Source organism: Poecilia formosa, unplaced genomic scaffold (assembly GCF_000485575.1).
Source record: "Poecilia formosa unplaced genomic scaffold, Poecilia_formosa-5.1.2 Scaffold299, whole genome shotgun sequence".
NCBI classification, from domain to species: Eukaryota; Metazoa; Chordata; class Actinopteri; order Cyprinodontiformes; family Poeciliidae; genus Poecilia; species Poecilia formosa.
In genome coordinates this window covers 13,914-30,006 of record NW_006800238.1, presented here as the reverse complement: position 1 = coordinate 30,006, position 16,093 = coordinate 13,914, and the positions used below count along the sequence as shown (strand labels likewise).

At 40.4% G+C, this 16,093-nt stretch overlaps 2 protein-coding genes across 3 annotated transcripts in view; both read left to right on the top strand.

The window, feature by feature from the left end:
• gab2 (GRB2-associated binding protein 2) overlaps positions 1-10,720 on the top strand; it is a 46,606-nt gene extending 35,886 nt beyond the window's left edge. Inside the window, exons 4-10 of the mRNA XM_007572367.2 lie at positions 2,499-3,094; positions 4,523-4,620; positions 5,181-5,460; positions 5,551-5,641; positions 5,731-5,827; positions 5,918-6,040; positions 7,178-10,720. Of these exons, the coding sequence (XP_007572429.1) occupies positions 2,499-3,094; positions 4,523-4,620; positions 5,181-5,460; positions 5,551-5,641; positions 5,731-5,827; positions 5,918-6,040; positions 7,178-7,321 (1,429 nt within the window). The 3' untranslated portion in view covers positions 7,322-10,720. The remainder of the gene's footprint in view (positions 1-2,498; positions 3,095-4,522; positions 4,621-5,180; positions 5,461-5,550; positions 5,642-5,730; positions 5,828-5,917; positions 6,041-7,177) is intronic.
• Positions 10,721-13,055: 2,335 nt separating this feature from the next.
• LOC103152040 (nuclear factor 7, ovary-like) lies at positions 13,056-14,855 on the top strand. 2 transcript variants are annotated; one of them, XM_016660833.1, is made up of 2 exons: positions 13,056-13,203; positions 13,281-14,855. In XM_016660833.1, exon 2 carries the CDS (start codon positions 13,298-13,300, stop codon positions 14,672-14,674), a length of 1,377 nt encoding a protein of 458 aa, XP_016516319.1. In that variant the 5' UTR covers positions 13,056-13,203; positions 13,281-13,297; the 3' UTR covers positions 14,675-14,855. The 2 variants fall into 2 exon arrangements, with proteins under 2 accessions (XP_016516319.1, XP_007572428.1); XM_007572366.2 differs by having other exon boundaries at positions 13,056-13,209.
• The last annotated feature ends 1,238 nt before the right edge of the window (positions 14,856-16,093 follow it).

The window sequence follows — 16,093 nt, the reverse complement described above, 5'->3', positions numbered from 1 at the left end:
GCACTCAGCTGTTTTCAGCTCCAGACCTTCACACCTCATGTGGGAGAATCTGTTCAATGAAGATCTGGTCTTCAAAACTGACAGTAAAACATGGTGTTGACAGGATTATCCCTCCGCTCAGTGGAGCAGTACATTATATATAGATCAGCCAACTTTACAATCCAAAGAGACATTTTTGGCTTTTTTTCCCTACAAAATAACATCTGTCTTCTCATTTAAAGAACAATTAATATTTACAATTTATTATTTAAATAAAAAAACATCAAACCTTATTGGGAAAAAAACCCCATCTTGTTTAGAAAGAGGCCAGATTAGAGCAACACAGAATGAAGAACTGCTAAAACTACTCTTCCCTATTTCTTTTACATATTAAATTGTCATTTCTTCATGTCTTATGTTGAAGTTTATTAAGAGTTCAACAAACTCCTAATGGAACAGACTGAGGTCTTTGTGCGTAGCATAAAAATGTGGAATAGTTTTTGGCATGCATGGACAAGGGACTGCATATACAGATTGTCAGCTACGCTCAGAGCCTGAGAACAAAGGAAACAAATGTTTATATGAAATCACTTCTGAGTTTTGCATTAAGAGTTTCCTCCTCTCCTACCATCCTGCCTGTTTCTGAGGCAGCTTTAATCACGCCGCCATTCGGCAGAAAGTCTGTGCAGCACATGATCAATGAGTTCGAGGCGGCAATTCATCTTTTCTGTACATTTTAGGCTCACGCAGGGTAGAGCCGCGCTCTCAGCTGCACGATTTGCATGCAAATTTGCTGCGCTGGGACTTTGTGAAACTCAGAGAATCAAACCTCACATTCCATCTCTTCAGCTGGAGGAACATATTTTTGTCAGAAGGTTTTGCATCAAGAGGCTGCTAATTAAGAGAAGCATCTGGTGGCAGGGTGTGATTCATGTCAGGATGAAAATCCCAGGGTCTCACGAGCATCCATCCGTTATCTACACCTGCTTAATCAGGTTCGCATGGGAGCCGACGTCTCTATCTGCTGCAGTCAACACATAGAAGATGGGGGATTCTCTGGGCAGGTCATCAGTCCATCACAGGCCAGGAGCAGTCCCTTACAGATTTTAGTATGAAAAAGAACTAAATATAAAGCCCAGCTAAAGTGGAACTACTGCACAAAGGTTCAGAAATTTATTATATGTTGAGCAGCACTGTTTGACACTTAAGGTCAAGCCGTGCAAATGAGAGACAGTAAATGAGGCGTGTCCCCAGGGTGTCCATCTGAGACTCTGGGAAACATGTAGCATTTGCACTTCTCTGTCCTGGTCAAGTAAAAAATGTGATTGAAAAAGGAAAGAAACAAAATAATAATAATAATAATTAGACAATTCTTGTATGAGCTAAATGCATTCCAGTCCACAATTATTCATTCATTCATTATTCCCTTGCACTGCAGAAAAAAAAAGATCCGTAAACTGTATGGTCAAAGTTACAGACCGGAAAATGTAAACGTATATGGTTTCTACATTGTATTACCGTAGAAAATATTTACCATGACTCAAGAAACAAGTTTTAAGTAATTTTTACTTTTGTGTTTATATTATAAGAAATTGCAAAATGCGTAGAAAAATATGATAATGTTGCCACCAGATAAATAATCCTAAAATTAATGGTACTAATCAGCCAAAATTACAGATTTTGCTGCTGTTTATAGTTAAATGTATGGTGAAAAACTACAAAAATGATTTTAATGGCAGATTTTGATTTTAAAATTATTTTCCTCCAATCAAGAAGCTTTTCTGAGAGTAAATGAGATGGAATATTAAAACAATGCATCATGTGCCCCGCTTTTGTTTAGAGTTTATTTTAAAAATGTTATGTTGAAAGCTGTTCACACCTTTGTCTTTTGTCAGTGGAAAACAATTTTCTGCCACTACTTCAATCACATCCTTTTCATGGTTGCTGAACAGCTCAGTCTTAAACCTTAATCTACCAGCGGTATGAATGGTTTTGGCCACAGCTGCATGTTTGTGAAGCCCTTTCAGGCTGTTTCCAGTGGAGGGCTGTGCCGCCATCTGCTGGCCTTTTGTGTTACTACATTTAATCCAAACTGCTTTTGAAAATGTATAGTAGATCTGCATGGCATTTTAAACCACAATATGATCATGTGCGTTTCCATAATTACAAAATAAAGCTTTTATTTTCTCTATTTCTGGAGCGGTTATACTTTTGCCATGTGTTCATGGGCTGATGTAGATTTTGGTTACCCAGCTCATGAGGTATAATGAGAACAATGAAATAATAGAAAAGAGAGCAGAATTTGGATTAAATGCAGTTACTTTTGTCATAGCAACTTTCAACAATGACATTGCACCAGCATATTTTTGCTGATATTGTGCCGCCCTGTACAATGTTTTTTTTTTTTTTTTTTTTTTTTTTTTTTTTTTTTTTTTAATTATTAAACTGTGACATGTTTGAGGATGAACTCAAGCACAGTGTAAATGGACTGAGTACATATGTGTACATTTGTGTTGCAGAAGTGCCAGTTTCTCTCAGTCCACACGAAGCAATACGTTTCTGGGGAGCGACTCTCCGGTGCAGAAATTTTCCTACGGCTTCTCAAACTGTCTAAACGGCACGGGAGCTCAGCTGCACGGCTTCTACAGCCTTCCCAAACCAGGAAAGCATCAGCTGTCTGTGCACGACGATTCGTCACAGGAGGCCTGCTACGTCCTTCCGCGGGGTTACAGTTCTGAGGCCCCACCTCACAGCAGCCTCGGCGACCCCGACTTTGAGAACGAGGAGGTGTATACCTTCAAAACTCCCTGCAACACCCTCGCCACCATGCACAGCAACGAGCGCTCGCCGGACAATTATGATTTTCCCACCACGCCCGGCTCCTTTTATCAGATCCCACGGACATTTGACAAGAACCACAACTCCCTGACGCCATCCAGCTCTGAATCCTCCTGCGCTCCTCCGCCTAGGCCCCCTAAACCTAACCAGGGATCTGAGGGGAACTGGGGGAGTCCCCACTCTGCTGGGAGTCAGAATGGGGAGATGACATCTGCAGTGTCTGCCCTTCCACGCAGGAACACTCTCCCTGCTGTGGAGAATATCAGGCTCCACAGAGGTAGGCAGACTGACGAATCTTTTACAACTGTCCGGTTTCTCTCTTTTTCAAATCCAAGTCTCAACTGATCAGCTGTATTGCAGTGACTCCGCTGCTCGTCTCCGATTTTCTCCTTCTTTCTCCCTTCCCTTCCTCTGTCGCTCGCTTTAAGCCGAGCTGTTGGGCAGAAATAAAGGAGCCAGTGTAGCAGGCACTGCTCTGCTGACACACTAATGAAATTCAAGTCATACCATCTGATCCAGAATGCCTCGTTCCAGACTGATAACCAATTAAAAAAAAAGATGCTCTCAGACACAATGTGTGTCCTCTTGGTTTCGTATGAGTTGCTTTGTCAAGTCCAAGCATGTTTTATAAGTCCACCAAAATCAAACCTTTCTGTTTGTTGTCTTTCTTCAGAATTTTCTAAATTGTTTTATATATATACTCCTGCTTGGATATTTTGTTATAAACAGTGACACATGGTCTCTTCCTTGTTTGAGCGTTTACAGTAGTGGTGGGCACACTTTCGCTAATGCGCTAATAGTGGAGCTAATTTTTGTGGACTTCAGCAATGCGACCGTCCATTTCTGAAGACCAGAGGCATTGTTATGCCTCAATGCACATGAGCGAGACGAGTGCACTGTATGGTAAGGAGCGAATTGAAATGACTAAATTCAGACATTAGCACAAAAAAGCACTTCTGCTAATGCACTAATAGTGGAGTTAATTTCCCATTTAGCACTTTTGTTAACATTAAAAACATTTGGCGCACTTAGCTTCCCCTAATTAAGTTATATTTGGATAAATTCTAAAGTGGAACATTGCTTGCTTGTTTTGTAAACTTTCAGTTGAATAATGTTCAACATCTGTGTTGAAGTTTTGATTGTTGACTGTTAACAATTCCTCAAGTAGGTAGACGTTTATATTTATGCTCTTATTTTGAAGTGGGTGAAGACATGGCTGTTTCACTTCCTCTCCTTATGTTCTCCACCCCTGATGTGGTGCAGCAAATAATATTTATTCAGTACCCAGAATGCAACACTGTAAATCCACAGCCTGTAAACAGTATAACCTCTACTGATGTCCAGCTCGCATTCTGACCAATGTCCTACTGTTAATACTGAAGTATAAAAATATTTGCAGGTAAAAGGTCTGTTCCAAAAAGATCATTTCCTAAAGTGCAACCATTCAGATTGGTGTGCAGCAACAAATTTGAACCGTTACAGGTTGACATGCTATGTTGTGACATATGTTGTGTCACTGACACATGGCGGGTATCAATATGGTTGAGTTTAAGGCTTTAGCATTAGCTTCTGTTAAATACCATGTCGGTATAGCGCTTTGGCGCTAGTGGAACTAATGCTTGTGATTATTGCTTTAGGATTAGCCGCCCGCCACTGTTTCACAGCAATGGTAAATAATGATATACGCCTATGTATCCGTCCACAGGCTCTTCCTTTGAAATCAACAACCACCATCGTTTGTTCCACTTCAACAACTCAGGCCAGTCTGTGGAGTCTGTTAATGACGGGTTCAGCTCATACCTGGTGAGTTTTTGTTTTCTTTTTTCAAAAGACTAATGATTCATCTGAATACCACCTTTTGCTTGCATTTTCATGTTCTGGAAGATTAAGCTAAGGTGCTTTGCTAAAGTGTTTGATCAACTTGAACTTTTTTCGCATTTTGTCCTGTTGCAAATGTTACATCATGCTGTGCGGATATTTTTCCTAAGCAAGGACTTGGAGCTTTTATTAGAAAACAGAAAAACTTTAGAGGGGGATTCACATTCCAGAGAATATTCATGAGTTAAAATGGTCCTGTCAAAGTCCAGACTTGAGTCCAATTCAGTCACTTCCGAGAAAATCAACTGAGCTTTTGCTATTTGGGGAAGCTTAGTGAAGAGATCTTTCAGACTTTATATTTACAAAGCTGGTTGACACACAAAAGATCTGCAGCTCCAATTTATTCACTTTGTTTGCCTGTAACAAAAAGTCCAAATAAAATGCATCCAATGTGGTGCTGATGTGAAAAAAAGTTACATGGGTGTGTGAATATTTGGAAGGGCACTGTGCGTCACCTTTCATCTTTTTCTGTTATCCTCCACCAGAGGAGCCAGACCCCCTTGACTCGCTCGGACAGCGGTAATTCAGATGACAACTACGTTCCCATGAATCCCGGCTCCTCGCCACTCAGCGCCGCCCAGGCTGACAGTCCTAAGAATGTCTACATTCCCATGAGTCCTGGGCCGCATCACTTTGATTTCCCAGGGTTCTCTGCAACGTTACCTGCCCGGAAGGCGAGCAGTGCGTCCTTGTGTCACAGGCCCGGTCGTCTGAGTGACGTTACACCACCTCCCATCAACCGTAACCTTAAACCGAACAGGAAACGTACGTATTTTAGATTTAGAAGCATTTTCTTTGCAGAGTCTGTACAGCTGTTTGATTATATAAAATCTGTCTGCATTTTGTTTTCTGCAGCAAAGCCAACACCTCTTGATTTAAGGAACAATGGGATCATAGATGAGCTGCCGTATAAGAGCCCAGTCACCATGTCCTGGACGCGTCCCATGTGAGTCCAACTCACTGGTAAAGCCTGTCCTTTCTCCCTCAGGTCACTCAGAGTCCTATCTGTTTTTTTGTTTGTTTTTTTTGTTTCAGGCATGAGATGAACTCCTCCCACCACTGTCGACCAATCTCCACGCAGAGCATCACCAGCACGGACTCTGGAGACAGCGAGGAGAATTATGTGGCTATGGTAAGCTCCAGTAGCTGGAGGGCAGAGTACGCTGGGCTTCATTGTTTCATTGCACCGTGTGTGATTGAAACCTCCCTCCGGTCCCAATAGCAGAATCCGGCATCTACCTCCCCAGCCATGAGTGGCACCAGCAGCCCAGCCCCTCGGAAGTCTGGGAACGTGGACTATTTGGCACTGGACTTCCAGCCTGGCTCACCCAGCCCGCACAGAAAGGTGGGCCATTGATCTGCAGCTCCTCGGACACGGGAACTTTTCCAATTATTTCACATCAAAACCACAAGTCTCAATTTATTTTATTAGAACTTTATGTAATTGAGCAAATTAAAAGTATTTCAAAATAAACAGACTACGGGTTTCAAACATAACATGAAGGGTGTTATGCTTTTATGTCTAGGTTCTCTAGGTTAGTTTCTTCCAAGATGATTCTTTATTTATCTTCGTTCATCTTTCCATCACCATCCATGCTGATGAAAAAATAAATCTAACAAATTATGCTGCCACCACCGGGTTTCAATAGTGATGTGCCGTGTTACGTCCTGAGTTTCACTCCCATCTCTGTTGCTTTGCCTCATGTCTGTCCCCTCCTTCTCTCTGTGGGACTACTGTCAAATAAAGCCCACTAGTACCAAAACAATTCTTTAAAAATAAAACATTCATTCCTGCTCAAATTTTCACATATTTGTGAGCAAGATCCCAAGATACTTAAAATCCTCCACTTGGGGCAGGACCTTGGCCCCGACCTAGAGAATGCAGATTTGAAGACATCCTGTTCGAGTCGCACTCTGCTGTGAACAGCTTCAGAGAACCTGATGAAGCCAACAGAACCACATAATCTGGAAAAAGCAGAGATGCCATACCCTCAACACCTTGGTTGGGCCTGGACATTCGGTGTTATAAGTGTTATAAGCAGAATCCAGTCGGTGTCACAGGGCAACCTTGGCTGAGTCCAACTCTCACCGGAAATGAGCCCAATTTACCGCCGGCAATGCAGACCAAACTATGACATTGGTTATAGAGGGGCTGTATGAAGGGGCTTCCCGAAGCACGTCCCACAGGATTACACATCCAAAAGCCTTCCCCAAAAAAAGCAAGCTCAATTTTTATTTACAGATTATAACCCTGTCATATTAACAAATATGTAAAAAGCATATTTTTTTTTATAAAAGCTACATATTGCTGCTTTAAGGTTTGTGACTGTAAAATGAGAAAGAGCTCCAGCAGTACTAATAATATTACAGGGGCCTGTATTTGTAGACTAAATTCATGACGCCACCGTTTGTTATTTTCGTACTGCCGTGTTGTCTCCCCTCCAAACAGACTCCTAATTATCACTTTCTTATTACTTCGCAGCCCTCCACATCCTCTGTGACGTCTGATGAGAAGGTGGACTACGTCCAAGTGGACAAAGAAAAGACACAGGCGCTTCAAAATACGATGCAGGAGTGGACCGACGTACGGCAGTCAGCTGAGCCTGTCAAGGGCGTCAAATCCTGACACTGACTCGTACAAAAATCGAAGAACTGAAATCCCTTGTTAAGTCTCCAGGATTATGCTTGGATCACTACCATAAATAGCAGTTGGACTTGTGTAAGACTTAAATTTTGGGGCAAAAAGCCATAATTATCCTATGCCTGTTCTCTCTGTGATAATTACTTCTGCAGTGCACTGCTAGCATGCAGGATATCAGGACATACAGGTAAAAGCAAGCTGCCAAAGCTTTAAAACCAGACTGTTAGAGTGCATAAAACTATCATATTCAACCATCACTCCGGTTCGCTCGAATATATTGTATGATTAAACCTGTCCCACCAGACCTCAGCAGACATTGGTTGCATCCAGACGGTAATTTACTCTGAGCAGCAGCTCTAGCTAACTGGTCGATAACTATATTAATATACTGTGACAGTACGCATACAAGGTCTCAGGAATGCCAAGAAGCTCTCGTATTTGAACACACTTTCTCGTCCTCCCCCCCACTTCAATCTGTCATTTGTGCTGAGTCTTGCAGTAGCAGTAAGGAGGAGATTATTTTCACTGCAGGCAATCATTTCAGCTTAGCAGTGCATGTCTGGCAAGAGGAAAGGGGAGACAGAAATATAGCCATTCAAATATGCAAAAGGCCTGTGTCAAGATTACCTAATGATAACTGCACATGACGGTTGCCTCAGTTTCAATTAGGTGAGAAACCAAACCAGATTTAGAAGCTGTCAGGCTCAGGATGGCAGTCCAATTATTTCTGTGTTGCTATCAAGTTATTGGTGTTCAGATGAACAGAACTAATGAAAGGGAAAAAAAACACTTGTAGGGTTTTGAAGGGTATATATCATTGTTGTTGCAGCTTTTTCAGTGAGTTAAGACATGTAATTTAGTTTAGGTTTATTCATGTCCATGACTGAAATCTAGAATTTGTACAAAAGAGCGAAACAAAACATAATTGAACAAAAGCCAAAACCCATCCAAGAAAGTGACAATGTTCTATTTGAGATGCCAAAGAAAATGAGCTGCAGCAAATTATCCAGCTTGTATTTTAATTCATAAAGCCAACATTCATATAGAAACATATTCGAAAAATTTTGCCCTAGAGCAGTGTAGAGGACATTTAAAAGAATATGGGCTCTCTATAGAAAGATTTAAATAACTGCATTTCAAAAGTCAAAACTTATGATGCTGGATTCAGATTGATATTGCAATTTCTGTTGCGGTTCTGATGAACTAGTTACTCTGATGTGCCCAACCATGTGTTGGCACATTTAATAAAAAAAATCTGTGTAACCAGAATATGGCTATGCAATAGTTATGCTAGTCTCATTTTTCTCCACATAATCAGTCATGAAGGTTCAACTGCACCAAAGTGAGGTAACTGGATGTGATATAGAATCAGACTGCAGCTCTAATCAAATACCGTCACCTTCAGTTTTCTCAGACGGAGAGAAAACTCGAGTCACAAATGAAGCTAGTTATTTCAGGTAAACACACAGATCGTTTGTAAAATATTGCTTTTGATTTGGCCCAATCTGTGGAAATCAGAAGATGCCTTGCACTGACAAAGAACACATAAAAAGTAAAAGCTACTGTAAAGAAACCACTAAATTGCCTGAAGAACTTTATGCTCACAAACAACAGCTGTAGTTGCCTTGGTGGTCTGGCTGTTAACTACCTGCTCAAGCCTGTTTTTCGTGGCCATGGCATGAATTATGATAAGTCCTCTTCCCTAAAGTTTGGGTGGTTCAAGCAAAAGCGCTCCCTTTGTCGTTTTTTTCTTGCTTGCCATTAGGCAGCCACACATCCATGTGTTGTTAATCAAGAAAACAGTCTGCATCATATGTACAATTCTCCATCAGTCTCTCCTGAAACATCATCATCCATATATGGTACTCACTTCATGTTTCCAAGTGGCTACAAAGACAAAATGCCATACTTCCAATATTTAGAGGTTTTATGGTTATAAAATATATTTTCCCTTTAATGTATTTTCACATGCAGCTCCATGCATGTGAAACCTTGACCAAGAAACCTTAGTAGGTGGAAGTAAAAATAAAGCAAGAGGTGCTCCATTACACAACTTATAGATGAATGGTAGTATATGTCAATAATTCACAGCATTGGCATCAAGCCTAACATTTCCCACACTACATCTCTGAACATTAATTATATGTAAATTATTAACATAATGACATATTTAAGTGCATCTTGTTGACTGTTTGAAATTTGTTGCACTTGTCTGGTACAAAAAAGTGTGCTACATTAACACAGGGACTCATCAGTAATGATATTTGTATAAAATTGAGAAGTTAATTTCGGATACTTCTGTGTTTCTCTAATTTGCCTTATATTTTCATTTTATTTTAGAATGTAGTTCCTGCTGTGGAGGAGTTTGATTATTGATTATTTTGTTCAGACCAGGACCACATTGTATTCAGAACAACTGAGTGATCAGTTTCTACCTGAAGTGAAGTCCAGTATTTCATTGTGGGCTGGAACCACTTATTAAGAAAAGTATGGCCGTGCAGTGCTGGATGGTGTTATCAATTAATATTTACTGCTTATGTTTTTCTACACTTTTTACATTTTTTTCAAAATCTTTTTAATCATTTTTATTATTATTGATTCACATAACCAAGTGTTATATATAAATGGAGGCTAAATTTAGCAAACATGTGTTGTAGATTGTATTTAATTCGGCTTTGAATTCCAAAATAGGCTTTTCAAGAACCTCTCCTAAATTTGGGATGGCTGGTAAGGGTGATAACATTCCCAGATGAACTGTGATTTACAAAGAGGGGAGAAAAGATTGAAGAAGAGCTTGTCTACCTTTCAGTCTCTGAAGTGAAGTGGAGGTGTAATTTATTATCTGGAGATACTCGCTGTGAGCAGGGGAGCTGTGTACATGTTGTGGTAGATTGAGCTGAGTTATGTTCAGTGACAGCCTGGCAGTTCGAGACTGAAAACAATGCGCAGATCTACTGTCAGACCGATGACGTACTGTACTGATAATGATCTTTGTTTTTTTTTTTGTTTTTTTTTAAGAAAACCACTGTTATTGCTACTACTGTAAAGCATTTGCAGACTGCTTGTGTGTTAACTTATTAATTTATTGTGTGTTTTGCAGTTGATAATTGTGAAAAAAAACAAAGAAAAACAAGTGAGGAAGAATTCTCTACTAACATTAATGTATATCTTCACTTTTTTTATTTTTTAAAGAGTTTGAGAAGTTATGCAAGTGTGATTGCAACGTGGTACAGTTAATTTGGGATACACAAGTATACCTTGTCATTCCAATATTATGGTAGACTTAAACTGTGGAAGTAGAATAAATCAAAGAGTTAAACTCTGGTTGTACCATTCTTTTGGCTGTCATCATACTATCAATAAACTCACAATTTTTGGACAGAACTGAAATGATATTCTTCTAAGAATAGCAACTGTTGAAAGAGGCGCACCCACATTCATATTCCAATGTGCAGATCGGTTTTACATACGTGTTAAAACAGCCACTACCCTGTGACAATAAAGTATGAGACAGATGATTGGTAAAGACATCAAGCTTCACAAAAAATCAAACCCGATAAATCTCGATTTATTTGGTAAATTGAGATGCATGGGCGAACTTCCACCTTGCTGAGGGTGAAGAGCTGATCCACTGTTCCATGACCAGGACAAAAACCACACTGCTCCTCCTGAATCCAAGATTGACCGTTGTAATGTCGTAAAAAATAAAATAAAACAACCCTCTTAAAATTTGCGCTTTGTAGCAAAATCTCACTGAAGTTTTTTGAAATGTCTATTTTTAAATTTGAGCACATTATTTCATTGAGTAAAAAAAAAAAGGAAAAACAATCAAGGACAAAAAGTCAGTCACCAGATGCACAATTATTACCATCAATAAGGTACTTTTACAATATCTTAATACAGTATTATTCTGTCTTTTCTTTATCTGTGTGCACAGAGGTTTTGTAGGATATAGATCTAAGGTGTAAAAACACTTTTAAAATTTTTTATTATGTCTGTTTAAAAAAAAAAAAGTTCTTTAAACTGCTTCATGATTCTTTAAAAAGAACAAGTAGTGCTCAGTGTTTGCGGAAGTAAACATGGAGGCTAACGGTGGAGCTTAGCTTACACATTGGAAGTTATCGACCGGAGCAGCATATTAACAACTTAATCCTCATATAGTTCGTCATGGTTGTTTTTCTTCCCGCTTGCGCATATCAGGGCACAGAATAGTGGGATTTGTCGTGTATGAAGGACGTTCAATTCGGATGAATGCGACCTGAAGGTTAGGTCACATTTGAATCGGATTCGAATACGTATCCGACGTGTACTGTTCACACTGTCATGAAAAGATCGGATACAGGTCGCATTACGGCAGGCTCTTCAGGGGCAGGACATCAGGGGGGATGTCCTGCCCCAAGTGGAGGAGCTATCTCAGGATCTTGTTCACGAATGAGGGAAGAAAGGAGCGGGAGATTGGTGCACCATCTACCATGAAGAGGGCGCTATACCGGTCCGTTGTGGTAAAGAGAGAGCAGAGTCAAAAAGCGAAGCGCTCGATTTACTGGTCGATCTACGTTCCCACTCTCATCTATGGTCATGAACAGAGGCGCAAAAAGTGGGTATGCAGCGTATGCAACGATTAGGGGCGCAGCACCAGAGGGGGCGCCAAAACCCCGTCTGGAGGGGGCGACGCGCCGATTATGTTTTCCCATACAGTTCAGCGCGCCTCACGCTCCTTCACCTCTCACATATAACGAGGTAAATGGGGGGTTGAGCTTTACCCTGACGTTCCTTCCCTGGGGGAGGGGGGCGGCGCCGATTTATGTTTTCGCATCCACCTGAATAATGTGCAGTTGCGCCACTGGTCATGAACTTTGGGTCATGACCGAAAGAACGAGATCAAGCGGCCGAAATGGGTTTCCTCTGCAGGGTGGCTGGGCTCTTCCTGAAAGATAGGCACCAGCAACCCTCCCGACCCCATTAAGGGACAAGGGTGTAAAGAAAATGGATGGATGTTTGGCTGTCATATGTCTGCAGCTTTTAAAATGTCCCTTATAACTTTTATGAATATGACTTAGCATTAAAGGCAAATAAGCTGTTAGCCTTGAGCCGTTAGCCTTTTGCTGTTGAACAAATTGATTCCAGATGTCCCGCATTGTTCAGGTTGAAATCTTCAGTTTGCAATCAGAGAGCAATGATTGTGTTTCTCTTTGCCAGCATGGATGGAGGAGGAGACACTGAATCATTAGAGGGTATTTCTTTTACTGCAACAGCTTTTGTTTTTATTTTCTTAATTTTTTTCTTCTTTTCTGATTTTATTTTTGGTTTACATTTAAAGTTCTTTTGTCAATATTTACAGTTTGAAATATTTACAGTTTTTGTCAGCTACAGTTTGAAAAAAAAATGTCAGGGCATTGATCAAATCCGATTCTTGATCCAATTGTTTTGAAAATAGGAAACATTTTCCTCAACACCAAACACCATTTTCAACTCCAGAGTCTGAATCTGACAGAAAAACAGCAAACAGAAGGAAACCCTGAAAGAGTTTTATGAGAGGAAAAATATATTTTCACTTCAAGTAGAAACAAACTCATGAATCAGAAGAAGCTGTAGTGTTTTTCTAAAACTGAAGACTAAGATTAAATCCTCTAGAGGGCACCACATCTCTGCCTTAAGACTGATTCCAACAGGAACACCTGGGAAAAAACAGGAAGCAGTTCAGAGAGAAAAAACTCATTGAGTAAACACCCCGAGGATCACCTTTGACATCTGCCTTTGTCTCTGACTGAAATCAAACTAACACTGAACAAGGAGAACAGACAGAGAACCCAACTACTATACACTGAAACACAGACTGCTACAGGAGGAGAAACAAGCAAATCAAAGTGAAAGTAAGTTAAGAAGGTTTCCACAGGTGAGAAACTGATTTCCTGGTTTGACGTTCTGTCTGCTGTGATTTCAGCTTCACTCTGAGACAAAATGGCTTCCAGATCAGATGATGATCTCTCCTGTCCGGTCTGTCAGGAAATAGTTAAGGATCCAGTTCTTCTGTCATGTAGCCACAGCTTCTGTAAGGAGTGTCTGCAGAAAAATTGGAGAGAGAAACCAGGAAGAGAGTGTCCAGTTTGTAAAAGGAGATCTTCAATGGAGCAACCACTTCCTAATCTGGCTCTGAAAAACCTGAATGAATCTATCTTAGAGCATAGAGCTTCAGAAGATCTCTGCAGTCTGCACTCTGAGAAACTCAAACTCTTCTGTCGGAACCATCAGCAGCCAGTGTGTCACACATGCAGAGATTCAGATTTACACAAAAACCACAGATTCAGACCCATTAATGAAGCTGCTCAGCAACACAAGAAGAGCCTTCAGGAAACTCTGGAGCCTTTAAAGAAGAAGCTGGAGCTCAGGAAGAAAGTTCAGGAGGTGTTTGATCAGACAGCAGAACACCTGGAGGTCCAGGCCAGACACACAGAGAGGCAGATTATGGAGCAGTTTAAACAGCTTCATCAGTTTCTAGCAGAGGAAGAGGAGGCCAGGCTGGCTGCACTGAGGGAGGAAGCGAAGCAGAAGAGAGGGATGATGAAGGAGAAGATGGAGGCTCTGAGCAGAGAGATAGCAGCTCTTTCAGACACAGTCAGAGCCACAGAGGAGGAGCTGAGAGCTGCAGACGTCTCATTCCTGCACAACTACAAGGCTGCAGTGGAAAGAGTCCAGCGCTGCCCCCTGCTGGAGGATCCACAGCTGCCCTCAGGAGCTCTGATAGACCAGGCCAAACATCTGGGCAACCTGGCCTTCAACATCTGGAGCAACATGGAGAACATGGTGACCTACACTCCTCTGGTTCTGGACCCAAACACGGCGGGTCCAAAACTCCATCTGTCTGAAGATCTGACCAACGGGAGGGGAGGGGAGAAACAACAGCTTCCTGATAATCCAGAGAGGATTGATGGACCTTGGTCTGTTCTGAGTTCTGAGGGTTTTAACTCAGGGAACCACAGCTGGGATGTTGATGCTGGAGACAGTTTATTCTGGAGACTTGGTGTGTTAGAAGAGTCTGTTCAGAGGAAGGGATTCATACTGTCTGGACTGTTGGTTATAGATTTCTCTTCAGGTAAATATTTTGCACGTTCTCCATCAGCTCCTTCCAAAGTTCTCTCAGTCCAGAAGAATCTCCAGAGGATCAGAGTGAATCTGGACTGGGACAGAGGAAAGCTGTCCTTCTCTGATCTGGATACCAACACACACATACACACCTTCACACACACCTTCACTAAAAAGATGGTTCCATATTTTGAAATTAATAAAACATTAAAGATCCTACCGATGAAGATCTCAGTGATCAAGCAGCAGCTCTGATGATCTTAGCATGAAGATTACAAAGTCCAAATAAAAACTTATTGATCAGATTGAAACTGTGAGTTTTAAAGAGGAAACCGGAGACAATCTTATCATCTGGAGACTTCTTCATCTGTGTTTAGCTTCAGATTCATCACCAGGCTGCTGGAAGCAGCAGGGCAGCATTAATCTTTCACATCTGACTCTTTCGTCTGAGTTCAGATCTGATTTTAAAATGACTCAAAGTGAGACGTCTTGTTTTTTTCTTCATCTCTTTGTTATTATTTCCATTTTTCAGGAACTGATGTATTAAAAATGTGGATTTTATAGAATATGTGAGCAAAAATGATCTCAGCAATGTGTTTAGTTTACAAACTAAATATTTCATTTTAAAAGTAAATATTTATTGTCCAAGCTAACCTTTGAATTAAATATTTAGTTTGGAACACTGACATTTATAAATGTATGAATAACATGGTGAAAATATGACTGGAAAAAAAGAACATAAATAAAAATCATTGCTGTTATTTTTTATAATGTAATTAATGATTTTCATGTGGGCAAATTCATGTTTTAATTTTGATATTTAACCTTTTAAGCAGTTAATATATTCAGGTGTTTTGTGATAACTATTTGCTGAAGAACAGTGTGAGGACAGGTGAAGGTTAGTTCCTAAAAGTTTATTTTGTGCTTCAGCTCAGGAAAACAGACATTCCACCTAAAGAGGGAAGAGCTGAACAGAGTCTAGGAAACGTTATTGTGTGATGATTAGTTATTGTAATTAGTTATTGTATTTGTTCTCTGGATAAAAACTGTTGTTGGGGGAAAGGTCTCTGATCACTTTGGGTTTTGCCATCAGATGTTCTGAGATCTCAGATATATCTTTGTATTCAATAAATCTGACAAATTTTACCTCACTGACTCTTTTTGTGCTGGTTTAATCCTTCGCATGCAGATGTAGGGAAGATTTACTGATCTTAAGAATTTGGTGTTTCCGCCTGTTTTTTGTGAAGGATTTATGGATTTGGAGTACTGTTCACTGAAGATACAACTCAGAGGGTCGACCCGATAAATCAGGAGAGCAGAAACCTGTTGCAGTTGACACTGTGTAATTCTGCAGACTGAACACGCTAAAGCAGTACTTTTCAATTAGAGGCACATCTAAAACACGCAGAGCAGGGGGGCCTGAGGACTGGAACTGAGAACACTGCGCTAAAGCAAGAGTGTTTGTGTCTGAGGCAAGTGTTGTTTCTGAATTCAGAGTAAAGCAGAGGTTTGAATGTGAGGCTGGTTCATATGTGTAAAAGGAATAAAGACACTTATAACCCAGTGTTAAAAACACAAGTAAATATGAATAGATGTTGATTTAATATCTTCTTCTACAACAAGATTAAAAAGTATAAATAGATTTCATGTCTTATTTTACAATAAAAGTTAAAA